Source organism: Phyllobates terribilis, unplaced genomic scaffold (assembly GCF_046119375.1).
Source record: "Phyllobates terribilis strain yellow unplaced genomic scaffold, ASM4611937v1 Scaffold_8__6_contigs__length_399053987, whole genome shotgun sequence".
Taxonomy (NCBI): domain Eukaryota; kingdom Metazoa; phylum Chordata; class Amphibia; order Anura; family Dendrobatidae; genus Phyllobates; species Phyllobates terribilis.
The window spans coordinates 359,155,711-359,170,344 of NW_027362768.1; the positions used below are offsets into that span (position 1 = coordinate 359,155,711).

A 14,634-nucleotide genomic window follows, 5' to 3' on the forward strand; every position below is an offset into this window, starting at 1 on the left:
CGGACTCCCTTTATGCTATAGGTCTCCGTTCAGACTAGCCAAGGACTAAGGCGGGTCTGTTCGCTAGGAAGAGGCAGCCCGCTACATCGTAGGGATTCAGCTTAGTCTTACTGTAGGGACAGCTTTCCCGTATCTTTCCTTAGCTCATGTTGCAGATCATAACACTCGCTCATCTCTACTCATGTATAGGGATGAGCGGACCCGTGGATGTTCGGGTTCGTCGGGTTCGACCTAACTTTAGTCCAAAGTTCGGTTCAGGTACCGGAACTATACCTGAACTTGAACCCCAATCCGAACCCCATAGTAGTCACCCAAACTCTGGTGCTATAAAATGGTCGTAGTCAGGGCTAGGGGGCTGCCAAAGGAAGCAGAGTCTCTCTTCTGTTCTCCCAGAACTCCAAACACTAAAACAGACGTCCGGGAGAAGTCCATGTTGGGAGTTCAGCACTGGGTGTCCGATATGAACCCCCGAACGTTACAGTTAGGGTTTGCTCATCTCTATTCTTGTGCATATAGCAATTATGTAAAAACTTTTGAGTTTTTAAAGGAAAATTTGCAGTTTCCACTCACAAAAAAACTCATTGTAATCTCTACAAAACAACTTCATAAAGCAAAAATTTTTCCAAAAATTTCCCCCAAAAAGGAAAATTTCCTGTTTGAATAACTAGTAGTTTTTGAAAGCCTCAAAAAACTCTGTGTGTACCTTGCCTAATAGTGGTTCCTCCTGTCTTTCTCACATTTTTTGGCCAGCAGTGGTGGCTGAAGGCAACCAGAATTTTGCCATATAGAACTACATGCAGATGTTTGGGGCACTGTATCATAAAAAGGATAAAAATTAGGTTAAAAAATGAGCTTCCATTTAACTTGGGTGAAGATCGATATATATTAACAACCACAAGAAATAAATAATTGCACTTCTTTTGAATCTTCTACATAAGAATTCTTTACTTCCACTTCAACGCTGAATTATAAAAATGGGAGGACAATATTTCCTTATCGTATTATATTTTTGAAAGAAATATTTGCCGTCGCCCGGTTTTGATCTGATGAAGCAGTTTGTTTGAACATCACTAGTCATTAGGTAATGTCAACACCACTTTCAGAATATTTTACTAGGAAAGAAATCAGGGCCATTATCTAGTGGTACTTGGCCAAAATGATACATTATTCAAAGTGTTGGAGGCAGCGGCCAGTATTAGCGCTTTTGCATAGTAATGGAAATACAGACTTACGCTGCAGTAAAGCTGCTCGGAGCATAATAGATGAACTATTGGGAGGAAACCCTGGCAGGAGAATGGTTAAAAAATGCACGTGGTGTCAGCAGAACGTCTTTTACTGGACACAAATAAATCTAGGATTTGTCTGGTTTAGTAGTCTCCAACCCGTGGCCCTCCAACAGTTGGATAACTACAACTCCCAGCATAACCTGTGAACGTTTCTAGTTTTTGGGGAGCCAATGTGTCCATATAGTTGTCACATTGGAGGAAAGACAAAGTGCAACACACAGGGATGAGGGGAAGGGAGCCCAGACACTAGGGAAAGGGGGAGTGGAGACCTCCTAGTCTAATCAAATATCACCCTGTTTCCCCTACCATCCCTATATTGATTCCTCACCAATCGCTGCACAGGAAACCTAAGCCCTGGAAATCCCTAGAGCTAGGCCCTGTATAGGGAAGGGGGGGTGAACACTGGTCAGTCCCCACTATAAACTAAAGACAACAAGGAAGACAAAAACAGGGGGGAAGAAATTTAGCTTGAGCCGACTGCAGAGAGATTACACCAAACGTCCTCCAAGCACCAGAAAGGAAGTAAGCCGACTGCAATAGCTCCAAGCCTTCAGAAGGGAACATGTGAATATCACCAGCCCCTCCCTGCAGCAAACTGAAAGTATTTAAACACCCAGGCCAGGGTGTCAATGAAAGCAGAAGGGAGGTAGCTGCTGGGTCCTAGAGTAAGACAGATTTAAGAAGGTGTCTGCAATGCCAAACGAAGTGACCTTCTGCAACCAGCTGCAGAACGACTGTCTGCTACATCTGACACACCCGTGACAGTAGTACACAGACAGCCCATCTATGTCAATGGCAACTACCTGTGTAATGCTTCATTTCTCCTGTGATGGCGCTACAAGAAAATTCACCTGTTGCTGGGTTTCACTAACATTATAGCTGATCCCGCGTGTGCCTCCCAAGTGTCCCCTTGAAACCTATAATGACCCTGTATGCCCCCCTATGACAAATAATACCCCCTGAGTGCCCCACTGAAACAAATCATGCCCCCCGAATGCCCCCTTTGAACAGATATTGCCCCCTGAGTGAAACAAATAATGGCCCCTGAAGACTCCATTAAAACAAATGATGCCCCCTGAAGACTCCATTAAAACAAATAATGTCCCCTGAGTGCCCTTTTAGAAAGCATTAATGCTCTCTTTTTTCTGCCATAAAAAGTAATGATGGCCCTTGAGTATGACCTCCAAAAATGTCCCTTTTGTGCTACCCCCTACAAAATAAGTTTACAATCACCTAATCTGAGCCCTCTTCTCCTCTTCACAAAGGCAGCGCAATATAGTGATGTTATTGCGTCACCTGTGCTAGGACACTGGTACCTTATAGGCCATAGAGAGTCTGTGGATCTCTGCTCTTCCTCCAGGATCCAACTGTATTGGCATCAGGTTGACATCCATACAGTTCAAAGTGGCGTTTGCCTTGAGATCGAGAAGTCGAAGGCAAGTACATTGGCTCTAGAAATACTACTGCTACTTTGTTTTCTCTTTTAATATTTTTGCGCCCCTAAGAATTTTGTGGACAGAGCAACCGCCCTTGTTCCCCCCCATCAATCCTATACCACTGCCTAATACCAAGACACCCTAAATCACGTGTCAAACTCAAGGATCGTGGGCCAAATATGTCACGCCACATCATTTTACGTGGTCCTTGAGATTTGGAAGCAGAAGGATCAACTCTCCACTTTCCCCACTTGGGAAAGTGGAGAGTTGGTCCTTCTGTGTCCACCACCTGTGAGTTGCGTGAAGGTGCTCGTCGGCACTAAGAATTTAATATGGCACCTGACGCGCCCCCAGGGCCGTGGGGTACTCGGCAGCCGGGCCTCTGGTTGCGGGGGATATCACGGTGGCAGGCCCGGTCCGTGGCCCGGGGCGGTCAACAAAAGGGGGGGTTTACTCTTATATGGGGTTTTTTCGTGACGCCACCTGTGGTGTCTGGTGAAGATCACCAGCGCTGCAGCAGTCGTTTGAGGCAGATGTTAGGGCAGAAAGTGATGGGACGGCTCCCCACAGGTGGAGCAGGCCTCAGGGCAGTGTAAGATGGAGTGGTGGTTGCACTGGGCGTTGTAGTGCAGGGGGAACAATGGTGCCGCTGAAAGAATGGACGGAGGCAGTGCGGTGCAGTCATCCAAGATTTTACTCACAGTTCTTTAAACACTTCACAGGCGCACGGTGCAGGTAAAGGCCTCCTATGTCTCGCTGCGTTCACCGGGCAGAGGTTCAATCCTTCCTCAGGCAACTTGGGAATACCTGGCAGAACCCCACTTTCTTGTGTTCCTATTTTGACCATCTTTACTCTGGTTCTTCTCCTTCCAGCTCTGTGCTGCCCACTTTCAATCCCGCTCCGGTGCTCTTGAGTCCTTCCTGTACGTTGGATCCAGGACCTACTTGACCCTCCTGGGGAATTAGAATGCCGCAGCAATCCCTCTGTCTTCTGACAGATGCGGGGCGTACGGGTGCCGTCCTGCACGTGCCGTACCCCCTGGGATCCTTTCTGTAGAACGGAGCCTACTCCCTGCTCCCCTCCGGGGCCTTCACACTTGGCCCTAACTGGGGAGCAGATCTCCTAATGAGACTCTGCTCCCGGACTGTTCCTCCGAACAGTCCCGAGCTGTTCTTCTGAACAGCTCCCTAGAACTGACACGATTACTCCACCACTCAACTGAACTGCCACCCTAAGATGGCTTCCCTATTTATACTCCTATGAAAAGTGCTTCCTCTATCTACTTCCTCCACCCACACCCACTACTGGTTCCCCCTACCTTTGGGTTCCCCCCAGTGCAGCCAGGGTCAGGGCTCAGCAGAAACATACATTGCGTCATGCCCCTCCAGCCGCCCTGGAGTAGTGTAGTGCTGGATGCAGGTGTTTTGGGGTTCTGTGCTGCACTCCCATCCTACCTGAGAGAAGGGAGACACCACACCTCTGGGTGAGGTGCAGTACCTCTGTGGCGACTGAACCCTCAGGGGCGCCACATTCCCCCCCGGTAAAACACAGCGCGTCCGCGGGCTGGAACAAAACAAAAACAGGGATATATGACATGTAAAATTTTTAAGATGCATCCGCATATAAGATTATAAAAACATTCGACCCTTTATGGGAGGCACATCACTTTAAGGTTGCAGGTTACATTTTTAGAAACATTATAAAAACTTTCTTAAATAATATTTTTCTTTTCCAAGTGCAACAGGTAGCAGCATGAGGGACCCATCTGCAAACCCTCAACATAGGCCCTGGGCGTGGCTGCAGGGCATAGGCGATCCTGAGTTGGACCACGGCTTCCGCCACGCCAAACGGGTTTTTATTCTGTGGTCATGGGCATTATTATAAAACCAATAGGGTGCACTTTAAGAAGTGCTGAACTATGTACAATGTCAACGTCCGGCTGCTCACAGTCCTCAGCCTGTATACCCTTACGGGTAATAGAAACACACACTCTACATTATTCAACTTTTTAACGGTAATAGCAATGTCCAGTCCCACTTGCCGGCTTAATAGTGGGGGCCCTGCCTGGGGTATTCCTAATTTTTTCCCTGACCCAGCCGGGTCACAGGGGACTTCCTGCAGCGGTGTGTCCTTGTTGACATGGTATACATGCAGGGCATACCAGCCACGTTCTCCATGGTGCCGGGTGAACGTGACATGATCTCCCGGATACAGGTTTCGGTCGGGATGGCCTTCCTCCAGCTCGGGCTCCACATCCCGCCGGTTGACAAATATGTCCCTGCTGAACTCGGGACTGTGGATGAAGCCCCACCCAGCCTTCAAATTGAATTTAACAATGAGGCCTTCCTCGCGGGGGCTGGGGTGGGCTGTCTCCGCCTGGCGGACTTGTGCCTTGGCGGCCTTATATCAGGCCTCCAGGCGTTCACTGCGCACTTCCCGTGTGCGTCCCTCCCTTTAAAATTGCTGGAGGTCCCGCCTGCGGAACTCTTTCCTCTGCAGGGCGGCGGCCTCGGTTTCTTGGGAGAACCCCATCAGGTACCCCCCCTGGTTGTCCCAGCATAACTCCTCTCCGCCGGGGCAGGCAACCGGGGGCGCTGGTATTGGGAGGAGCGGGCACGGCTGCTGATCCTTGAAGCGGGCGGACCAGTCAAAGACCGGCGCGCCGTAGATCCACTCTGGTGCCGGAGGCGGAGGTGGCGGGAGGGCTTCCAGCAGTAGGCCCGCAGCTTCAGCGCCCGGTATTAGAGGTTCCGGGGGGCACTATACGGGGGGGCCCTCTGTTTCAGCGCCCGGGGGTGGAGGTTCCGGGCTGTATGGCTGTTCCAGCCAGGGTACGGCAGCATACGGCAAGGGCTGGGGGAAGAGGCCCAGGAGCAGGTTGGCGCTGGCAGCGCCCAGGACTGGGGATTCTCTCCTACCTGCTCCTGCATTCCACACGGCCTCCTGGTTCTCCGCAGGCTCCGCCGGGGCTGGTGTGCGGCTGCTGGCATCCGGGGTCACTTTCCGTTGTGCCGCTAACTTTTCCAGCAGCTCGCTTTTCCATCTTGCGACCGCTGCCTGCTGGGCTTGTTCCACCTGCTGGCCCAGCTCGAGAACCTCGCTCTCGAGGACCTCCACGTCCTCCGGGGACAACTTTTCCACTTCTCCCTCTATAGTGAGGGGGGTGACTGGATGCTGTGGCAGGCCAGAGGCGGAGGCTGGACTCTTGCTTCCTTCCATCCTGGCTGCCGGGTGCGGTCTGGCTAGACTGGTCGAGACCACACCCTGTCTCCATTCCTTTTCTCCGCCTCCTCTCTTCTTTTGGGGGCGGTCCCATGGCCATCTGCAGTCGGTCACTCCCTGTGACGGCCTTCCTGCCTTGACGGACACATCTATGCGGCCAGTCACTGTTGCAAGGGGCAGGGTATGCTTTTGGCGCCATTCTGGGACCCGGCCCACGATGGGAGGTTCCATACTGTTGTCTTTGATCACGCACATAATGGCGCCCGTTCTTCTGGGGCAGGCGCCACATTCAGTAACAAAACACAATACTTTAGGCACACTTCACCCGCCGGTACGGGCTGATCACGCATCCTGTTCGTGACGCCAAAGATGACGCGCCCCCAGGGCCGTGGGGTACTCGGCAGCTGGGCCTCTGGTTGACAGGTGATATCACGGTGGCTGTCCCGGTCCGTGGACCAGGGCGGTCAACAAAAGGGGGGTTTACTCTTATTTGGGGTTTTTTTGTGACGCCACCTGTGGTGTCTGGTGAAGATCACCAGCGCTGCAGCAGTCCTCTGAGGCAGATGTTAGGGCAGCAAGTGATGGGACAGCTCCCCACAGATGGAGCAGGCCTCAGGGCAGTGTAAGATGGAGTGCTGGTTGAGCTGGGCGTTGTAGTGCAGGGGGAACAATGGTGCCGCTGAAAGAATGGACGGAGGCAGTGCGGTGCAGTCATCCAAGATTTTACTGACAGTTCTTTAGACACTTCACAGGCGCACGGTGCAGGTAAAGGCCTCCCACGTCGTGCTGCGTTCTCCGGGCAGAGGTTCAATCCTTCCTCAGGCAACTTGGGAATACCTGGCAGAACCCCACTTTCTTGTGTTCCTATTTTGACCATCTTTACTCTGGTCCTTCTCCCTCCTGCTCTGTGCTGCCCACTCTCAATCCCGCTCCGGTGCTCTTGAGTCCTTCCTGTACGTCGGATCCGGGACCTACTTGACCCTCCTGGGGAATTACAATGCCGCAGCAATCCTTCTGTCTTCTGACAGATGCGGGGCGTACGGGTGCCGTCCTGCACACGCCGTACCCCCTGGGATCCTTTCTGTAGAACGGAGCCTACTCCCTGCTCCCCTCCGGGGCCTCCTGTTCCTCTGAACAGTCCCGAGCTGTTCTTCTGAACAGATCCCTAGAACTGACATGACTACTACACCACTCAACTGAACTGCCACCCTAAGATGGCTTCCCTATTTATACTCCTATGAAAAGTGCTTCCTCTATCTACTTCCTCCACCCACACCCACTACTGGTTCCCCCTACCTTTGGGTTCCCCCCAGTCCAGCCAGGGTCAGGGCTCAGCAGAAACATACATTGCGTCTTGCCCCTCCAGCCGGTCTGGAGTAGTGTAGTGTTGGATGCAGGTGTTTTGGGGTTCTGTGCAGCACTCCCATCCTACCTGAGAGAAGGGAGACACCACACCTCTGGGTGAGGTGCAGAACCTTTGTGGCGACTGAACCCTCAGGGGCGCCACACACCCACACCCTGTGCTAGCACTGCCTCCTCTGCCAAACGTTGGCTGTGTCCTACATAGGACCACCCAACTAGCAGTTGCCAGATGCTGTTCATATGTTTTTTTAGCGTCTTTTAAGCGTTTTTTATCTGCTTCAGGTTTCCAAAGATGCCAAGAGTTTAAGTAAGAAGCAACTCAACCATTCACCAAGCATTTTCCATTTGGTGGACCCACTATACTTTTTAATAGAAGTCAACGTGAAGGCTCAAAAGCCATCTTTTTGAGCATTTTGTCAGCGTTTGTACCGGACAGTTAGTGACTGTGTCACGCAAAGTGTGGGAAAGACTAAGTGCAACACAAAGGAAAGATGGGAAGGAAGCCCAAGCACTAGGGGAGTGGAGACCCCTAGGCAGATCTGATATCACTCTGCCTACCCTACCGTCCCTATGTAGGTTCCACACCTATCGCCGAGCAGGACCTTAAGCCCTGGATGTCCCTAGAGTTTGGACCTAAATAGGTAGGGGGAGGGGTGAGCACTGGTCAGGCCCCACTACAAACTAAAGACAACAAGGTAGACAAACAAAGGGGATAAACTTAGCTTGAGCAGACAACAGAGGAGTAACGCCAACTGTCCTCCAAGGGCACCAGAGAAGAAGCTAGCTGACTGCTAGTGCTCCAAGCCTGCGCAAAGGTACATAGAAGTATCACTGGCGATTCCCTGGAGCAAACTGAGTGTTTTTAACTCCCAGGCAAGGTTGTGTCAATCAGTAGCAGGAAGGAAGTCGCCGCTGGGTCCTAAAGGAAGTAGGATTAAGAAGGCGTCTGTAATGCCAAGCGCAGTGACCTTCTACAGTCAGATGCAGGGAGACTGTCTATTACACCTGACACACCCGTGACAGTCCGGTGCTAAACGCCGTACACGGACTTCTCCCGGAAGTCCGTTGCAATGTTCGGAGTTCTGGGGAAAGTCCATTGCAGAGAGAGAGAGACCAAAGTTTGGGTCTTCATTGTTTTCAATGGGATTCGGATTCTGGTTCAAGTTCGGGTACAGTTCTAGTACCTGAACTGAACTTTGGACTAAAGTTTGGATCCGGTACCAGAACCCAAACTTCAACGTGTCCACTCACCCTTACTCTGAATATGACAAAAAATCCCGAAATAAGGCGCTTAGGAAAATGCATCTTCCTCTTGAAAAATTTTTTCCAAAAAATGACATTGTGTGCACATACCCTTTGATGGTTTTAATAAATGAGATCCAAACTGTTGTCAAATCCATACGGTAACCGCACCCCCCTCTCTCTTTCGGAATCACTGTTGCGTTCTCTGTTTTGGAATCACCGTTGCGTGGCCTCGGCGTAAATTAAACCGAAGAAGATGTTCTGAAAGGAGAGAATTTTTTTTTTTTTCCTTTCCTTTCAATATATTTGTTCATTTCATATTTGTCACCGGTTTGTTTGCTAATTTTCATTTGCAGGCGTCACTTCTCGCAGCTAACTGGGTGCCTCAATGGGCCACTGATTTCTTTGAAATGACAGGCTGTAAATATGCATAAAAAAAGCATTGCAATTAGCGCGTGTGTGGTTCAGTGCTGCTTGATTTCATAGCAAGTTTACCCACTGTGTTGATAAGCTACATTATCTAGAAAATTGGCCGCTGAAAAACAGCACCTTTGATTGCCAGCGAAAGTTTCAGATAACAGGGTGCTGAAGGGAATTATAATTGAGGTTGAATATGTTAACCGGGGTGTCACATGCTCCTTAGAAGCGCTAATTTATCAGCATGTTGGAATTTTTATTAACATTTGGAAAGCGTCCCTGCCACACTAATGAACTACAATTGGCAGTTCAGATTTTAGTTACTGTCATCTATAAGAAGTTAAATGGAATTTCATTGTCGGCACAGATATGTAAATTTATTTGTTCCGGGGGCTACACAAATTATACATTGCACACAACACAAATATGATGCCGAGGAGAGATAGCGCCAATCAGTGTCAGCTCCATCCATGCCTGCCGCCACCGCCGCCGGTGAAATTGAAGTTTTATTGTGTCCGGTTCTCATTAATAAAATGGGATGTTAATGCCGTTTTGTACATTTTAATGGGAAATCATTGTTTTAATCGAGGTCGTCAAGGCTGGAGGGGGCTGGGTGCTCAGCGAGGAGATCGGAGTACCCCTCCCGGCCGTATTGAGACTTGAACTTTATTATGTGCTTAGTAAACTGGCCGAGTCCTCCATTGCTTTAGGGGAGGAATTGGGGAGGGAAGTGACAAGGGGCTTGGGACGTGTTTTAGCATTTTAGGCATATCAATCTAAACTAACAAATTTCCACCAAAGTTTGTGATGATAGTGAATCCAAATTTTTGGGGATTTGATTTTTACTGGACTCTACCCGGTGGTAAGGTGATAAAAAAAACAATAAAACCTTATTATACTCATTCTCCTAACCCTCCCCATTAGAGATGAGTGAAACCAAACTTAAAAATTCGGGGTTCATACCGGACAGTTAGTGTCCTGCAATAACCGCAGAACATTGACTTCTACCGGAAGTCCATTGCAAAATACTGAGTTCTGGGGGAAGTCCGTGTACAGAGAGATTTTTTTCCAGATTCAAAGTTCAGGTCTCCATTGTTTTCAATGGGGTTCGGGTTCTGGTTCAAGTTGAGGTACAGTTCTGGTACTCTAACCGAATTTTGGACTAAAGTTCAGGTCAGGTGCCAGAACCCTTTCCCGCCATCAGTTGGTCCTCCAGTTGCTCCTCTTCGGATTTCTTCCCGTTCCAGCTCAGCGGTGCTGCCACTCTTCAGTAGGTCTCATGGGGAACGACACACATCATTGGCTTGGGTGTCTAGTGAAGAATGACTGTGCCGGAGGTCCAGAATGAGAAGACTGATTGAGAAGAGGAAAGATGGAGAAGCCGATTGGGGGACCCTGTGACAACGAGAGAGGAGTGAGGAGGGTCAAGGAAAGGTGTGTGATTTTTTTATTTTTTAAAACCTGCTTTTGACAGATTTGATTTGCATTTGATTTATTTAATGCAAATCAAATTTCCCAAAAATCAGCTAATCTCATATTTTCACAACATGTTTTTTGAGTTTTTTTTTCAAGGGGATCTGCTCAAAAAATCCACATAAAAATGCTTTAAAAGGGTTGTCAAATTGATGTCTGCAGTCACTCTGTGTGACCTCAGACTTATGAATCCCCCTAGCGTAGGCACTGTGCTCTGCGAGGATTCGCCATTTTCTGAGCTGGGGCCAGAGGGTATGTATGAGTTATACATACTCCCGGCCAGAGACTGTCCAGTGGGCGTGGTCTCGCTCCATACACTTGAGAGAGGCCACGCCCTTTAGTCAGCCACTCCCACTGAATGACCGCATGTCTAGTTGTATGGAGCGAGGCCGCACCCACTGGATATTTGTTGGATTTTTCACCCTTCAAAAAACGCAGTGTGAACATATACTTAAAAGTTTGATCATGGAGACCCGGACCCCACTGATTATGAGAACAGTGCCTCTTGTCTCCCATATGAATGGAGAAGAAGTAGTGCACATGTGTGACCACTGTTCTATTCATTGCAATTGATTCATAGAGAATTGATTCTTTGGGTTTTGAAATTGGATTTTTGGCAAATTTATGAGAATAAAAGGGAAATTGATTATCGACCAGGTGAGTTAATTTGTTCACCTCTTCTGCCATGCATTAATTTCTTTGCATTTTTAAGATCTCTGTTTGCTGTAAGTGAATGGGACCCTCGTGTCCTGCCGGGGTGACAGACCCACCCTAATGCCACTCTGTATTTTTTTTTATTGACTTTAATTGATTGAACTGGTCCATAGTGAAATATCTATTTATCTGATATCATTACTACATAATTTATTTTACAGAGTGGAATCAGGAATAAGTAATGAGATATAAATGATGATGTGATTGCAGCGGCGGATATTTCGCCACGCTCAGCAGACTTCCTGTCCGGTAGATCTAGTGAAGCACATATCAACCAATCATTATTTATTTATTATATCCAATATACTTAGCACAAAATATCTTTATTATTCTAATTTATTATTATACACCTTATTACATTACCATTTATTTATTTATTATTATTATTAATAATAATAATAATAATACTTTATTATATCTAATTTACTTTACATAAAATATCTTTATTATTCTGATTTATTATTAAACACCTTATTACATTACCATTTATTAATTATTATTATTATTAATAATAATAATAATAATACTTTATTATATGCAATATACTTTACATAAAGTATCTTTCTTATTCTAATTTATTCTATACCTTATTACATTACCATTTATTATTATTATTTATTTAATCTAATATACTTTACACAAAATATCGTTATTATTCTAATGTATTCTATACATTATTACATTACCATTTATTATTATTTATTATATCCATTATATTTTACATAAAATATCTTTATTATTCTACTATATTATTATACACCTTATTATATTGCCATTTATTATTATTATTTATTATATCCAATATACTTTATGTAAAATATCTTTATTATTCTAATTTATTACATACCTTATTACATTACCATTTATTATTATTATTATTATTTATTATTATATCCAATAAACTTTACATAAAATATCTTTATTATTCTAATGTATTATTATACACCTTATTACATTACCATTTATTATTATTGATTATTATTATTGTTATTTATTTCATTTTATTTATTTTTTTATTTTGCAAAATATAAGCTATTGTTATCTGTTATCAGCCTTTTGGAAGTAGGTTTAACTTTTACAGTTTCAAGCTGCTAAAAACAAAACAGAATTTTTTTATGCTAATTTGACTCAATGTCCCAAATTGATTGATATTTTTTTAGTAAATAATGGTGATTTTTTTTTTGCCTATTCCTCGTGGTCTTTTTGTAAAAATTACTCACACCCAAAGGCATAAGTGAAGTGGGTGCAAGGTTTACAATTGCACTGATGTCCAGGAGACTAAGGGGGGCCCAAAAGGTCCATTTGGCCAATATGTGATGACTAATAACAATAACGACCCATTGTAGTTTGTAGGGTCTTGTAGTCACCCGGTCACTCATCACAGATGCCATAATGTAGCCATACCCATAAGATGTCCCACGTGCAACATGATGGATTTAGTGATATTGAAAAAAAAACATTCTATAAAAGAAAACTGTGAAAGAATAATTCCCAAATATTTCTTATTAAAATCATTTACATTTTTGTTTTTCTTTGTTGCAGGGGCATAGTGGACACGCCGCTTATCCATTCAGAAGCCTTAAACCCGCTCGTAGCGCGCTGGTTGGCCGATATCCCCGCTGGGCGGCTGGCACAAGTGACAGATCTACAAGCCGCCGTGGTGTACTTGGCGTCAGAAGCTTCAGATTATATGACCGGACACAACTTAGTTATTGATGGGGGCCAAAGTCTGTGGTAGCAATTGTTAAAATGACGTTGCATCCTTTTTAATTCAAGGATGTGTCATTATCAGATGGGAAATGCTTAGTTTAAAGGTCATGTCAAAAGTAGGCGGATTTTGGTCTTGTTTTATTTCCACTGCTCCCCTGAGTAATACGGTTTTTGTCTTTTTTAAATCCGTCACACGGTTCCAGAGATATAAGCCTTTTTATTTAGTGCTAGTATTTACAAGGGGGGGGGGCGGTACAGAGTAGCCTAAAGACACGCCCCTGAGGATCCTGTGAGCCACGCCCCCATGTAAAGAAGCGCCAAGTAAAAAAGCCCATATCTCTGCAACCGTATGGCGGATTTTTAAAAGAAAAAAGGAAAAACAGAATACTCAAATGGGGGAATAAAATAAAAGCGAAAATTGGCCACTTTTTGATCCGGTGATAGGTCCACTTTAAGATTAATTTAGTTTTCAATTTTAATTTTTTTTAAACAATTTAAAAAAAAAACAACAGTATATTTACTTTTCGGAGTTTTAGACTCTGTTCACATCTGTGTAGTGATGTCTGAAGACGCAGTTCTGTGCTGATCCATCCTACAACAGATCAGAATGACACCAGGGACTTAAAATCAGATTAATCAGGATTCTGATTGCAATTTCTGACATTATGGCTGCATAAGGTTATGTTCACACGTTGCGTTTTTTGCAGCGTTTTTTTATGCAAATTTTCAGCTGCCTTTTTCAGTACCAGCAACGTCTAGGAGATTTCCGAACACACATTGTTTTTTTCTTCCTGTTTCGTCAAAGAGCTGCGTTTTTGCAACGTTTTTTGCAATATTTTTCACCCATAAAAAGCAATGGGTAAGTGCAAAAACACCTCAAAAACTCAGCAAAAAATGTAGCAAAAAACGCAGCAAAACCTGCTTTTTTGACGTTGCTTCTTTACCGCCAAGAGATCGGGTTTTGCTTGCGGAAAAAAAACGCAACGTGTGAACACAGCCTAAATTTTGCAACGTTCCACACTAATAGGGATGAGCACGTCTCCCGAAAATTCGCATCAGCCAGATTCGCTCAGATTGGCTTGCAGATACTATTCAGAACTAATAAAATTTGTTGCAAATCGAAAGTGTCCAGACTGCCATGAAAAAGACGTTTTTTATGCTCTATTATTTCTCCAGACCCCAAACCGTAACGAATAAAGGGGACGGATGGGGTTAAAACCAAAAATAAATAAACTTATTATACTCACCTGTTCTGTGATCTCACCTGTCAGAGGCGGCGTAAGGAGTCAGATGTGGACCTAGGAGTCTAGGACAGGTGAGTATATGGTGTTTTTTTTTTTACTTTAACCCCTTCCCAGCCTACTAAAGAATCCAATCTAGAAAATTTGAGATTCACTAGAATCCAAAATTTTGGGGGGAAATTTGTAACAAATTTGATTAGCTACCAATCTATTCACTTCTCTTTCGATGCAATAATTTGCCATTAAATCTGACGGATGTGAACAGAGTCTTAGGATAAGTGAGGTTTAACATAAAAGATTAGATTATAACAAATTTAAAGGGGGCTGTTCAGGACTTAAAGAGAATCTGTCACATTATCTGAGAGCAGCATAATGTAAAGACAGAGAGACCCTGATTCCAGCGATGTGTTGCTTACTGGGCTGCTTACTGTAGTTTTGATACAATCATAGTTTTATCAGCAGGAGGACTACAAACCTGCTACTATATAGTTCAACCACACCTCCACCACTGATTGGCTGCTTTCTGTACA

At 45.5% G+C, this 14,634-nt stretch overlaps 1 protein-coding gene across 2 annotated transcripts in view; it reads left to right on the forward strand.

Moving 5' to 3' along the window:
• LOC141156571 (uncharacterized) overlaps positions 1–14,141 on the forward strand; it is a 113,119-nt gene extending 98,978 nt beyond the window's left edge. For both annotated transcript variants that reach the window (XM_073642765.1, XM_073642766.1), the window contains one exon: positions 12,696–14,141. In XM_073642765.1, the coding sequence (XP_073498866.1) occupies positions 12,696–12,891 (196 nt within the window). In that variant the 3' untranslated portion in view covers positions 12,892–14,141. The remainder of the gene's footprint in view (positions 1–12,695) is intronic.
• Positions 14,142–14,634: the final 493 nt, after the last annotated feature.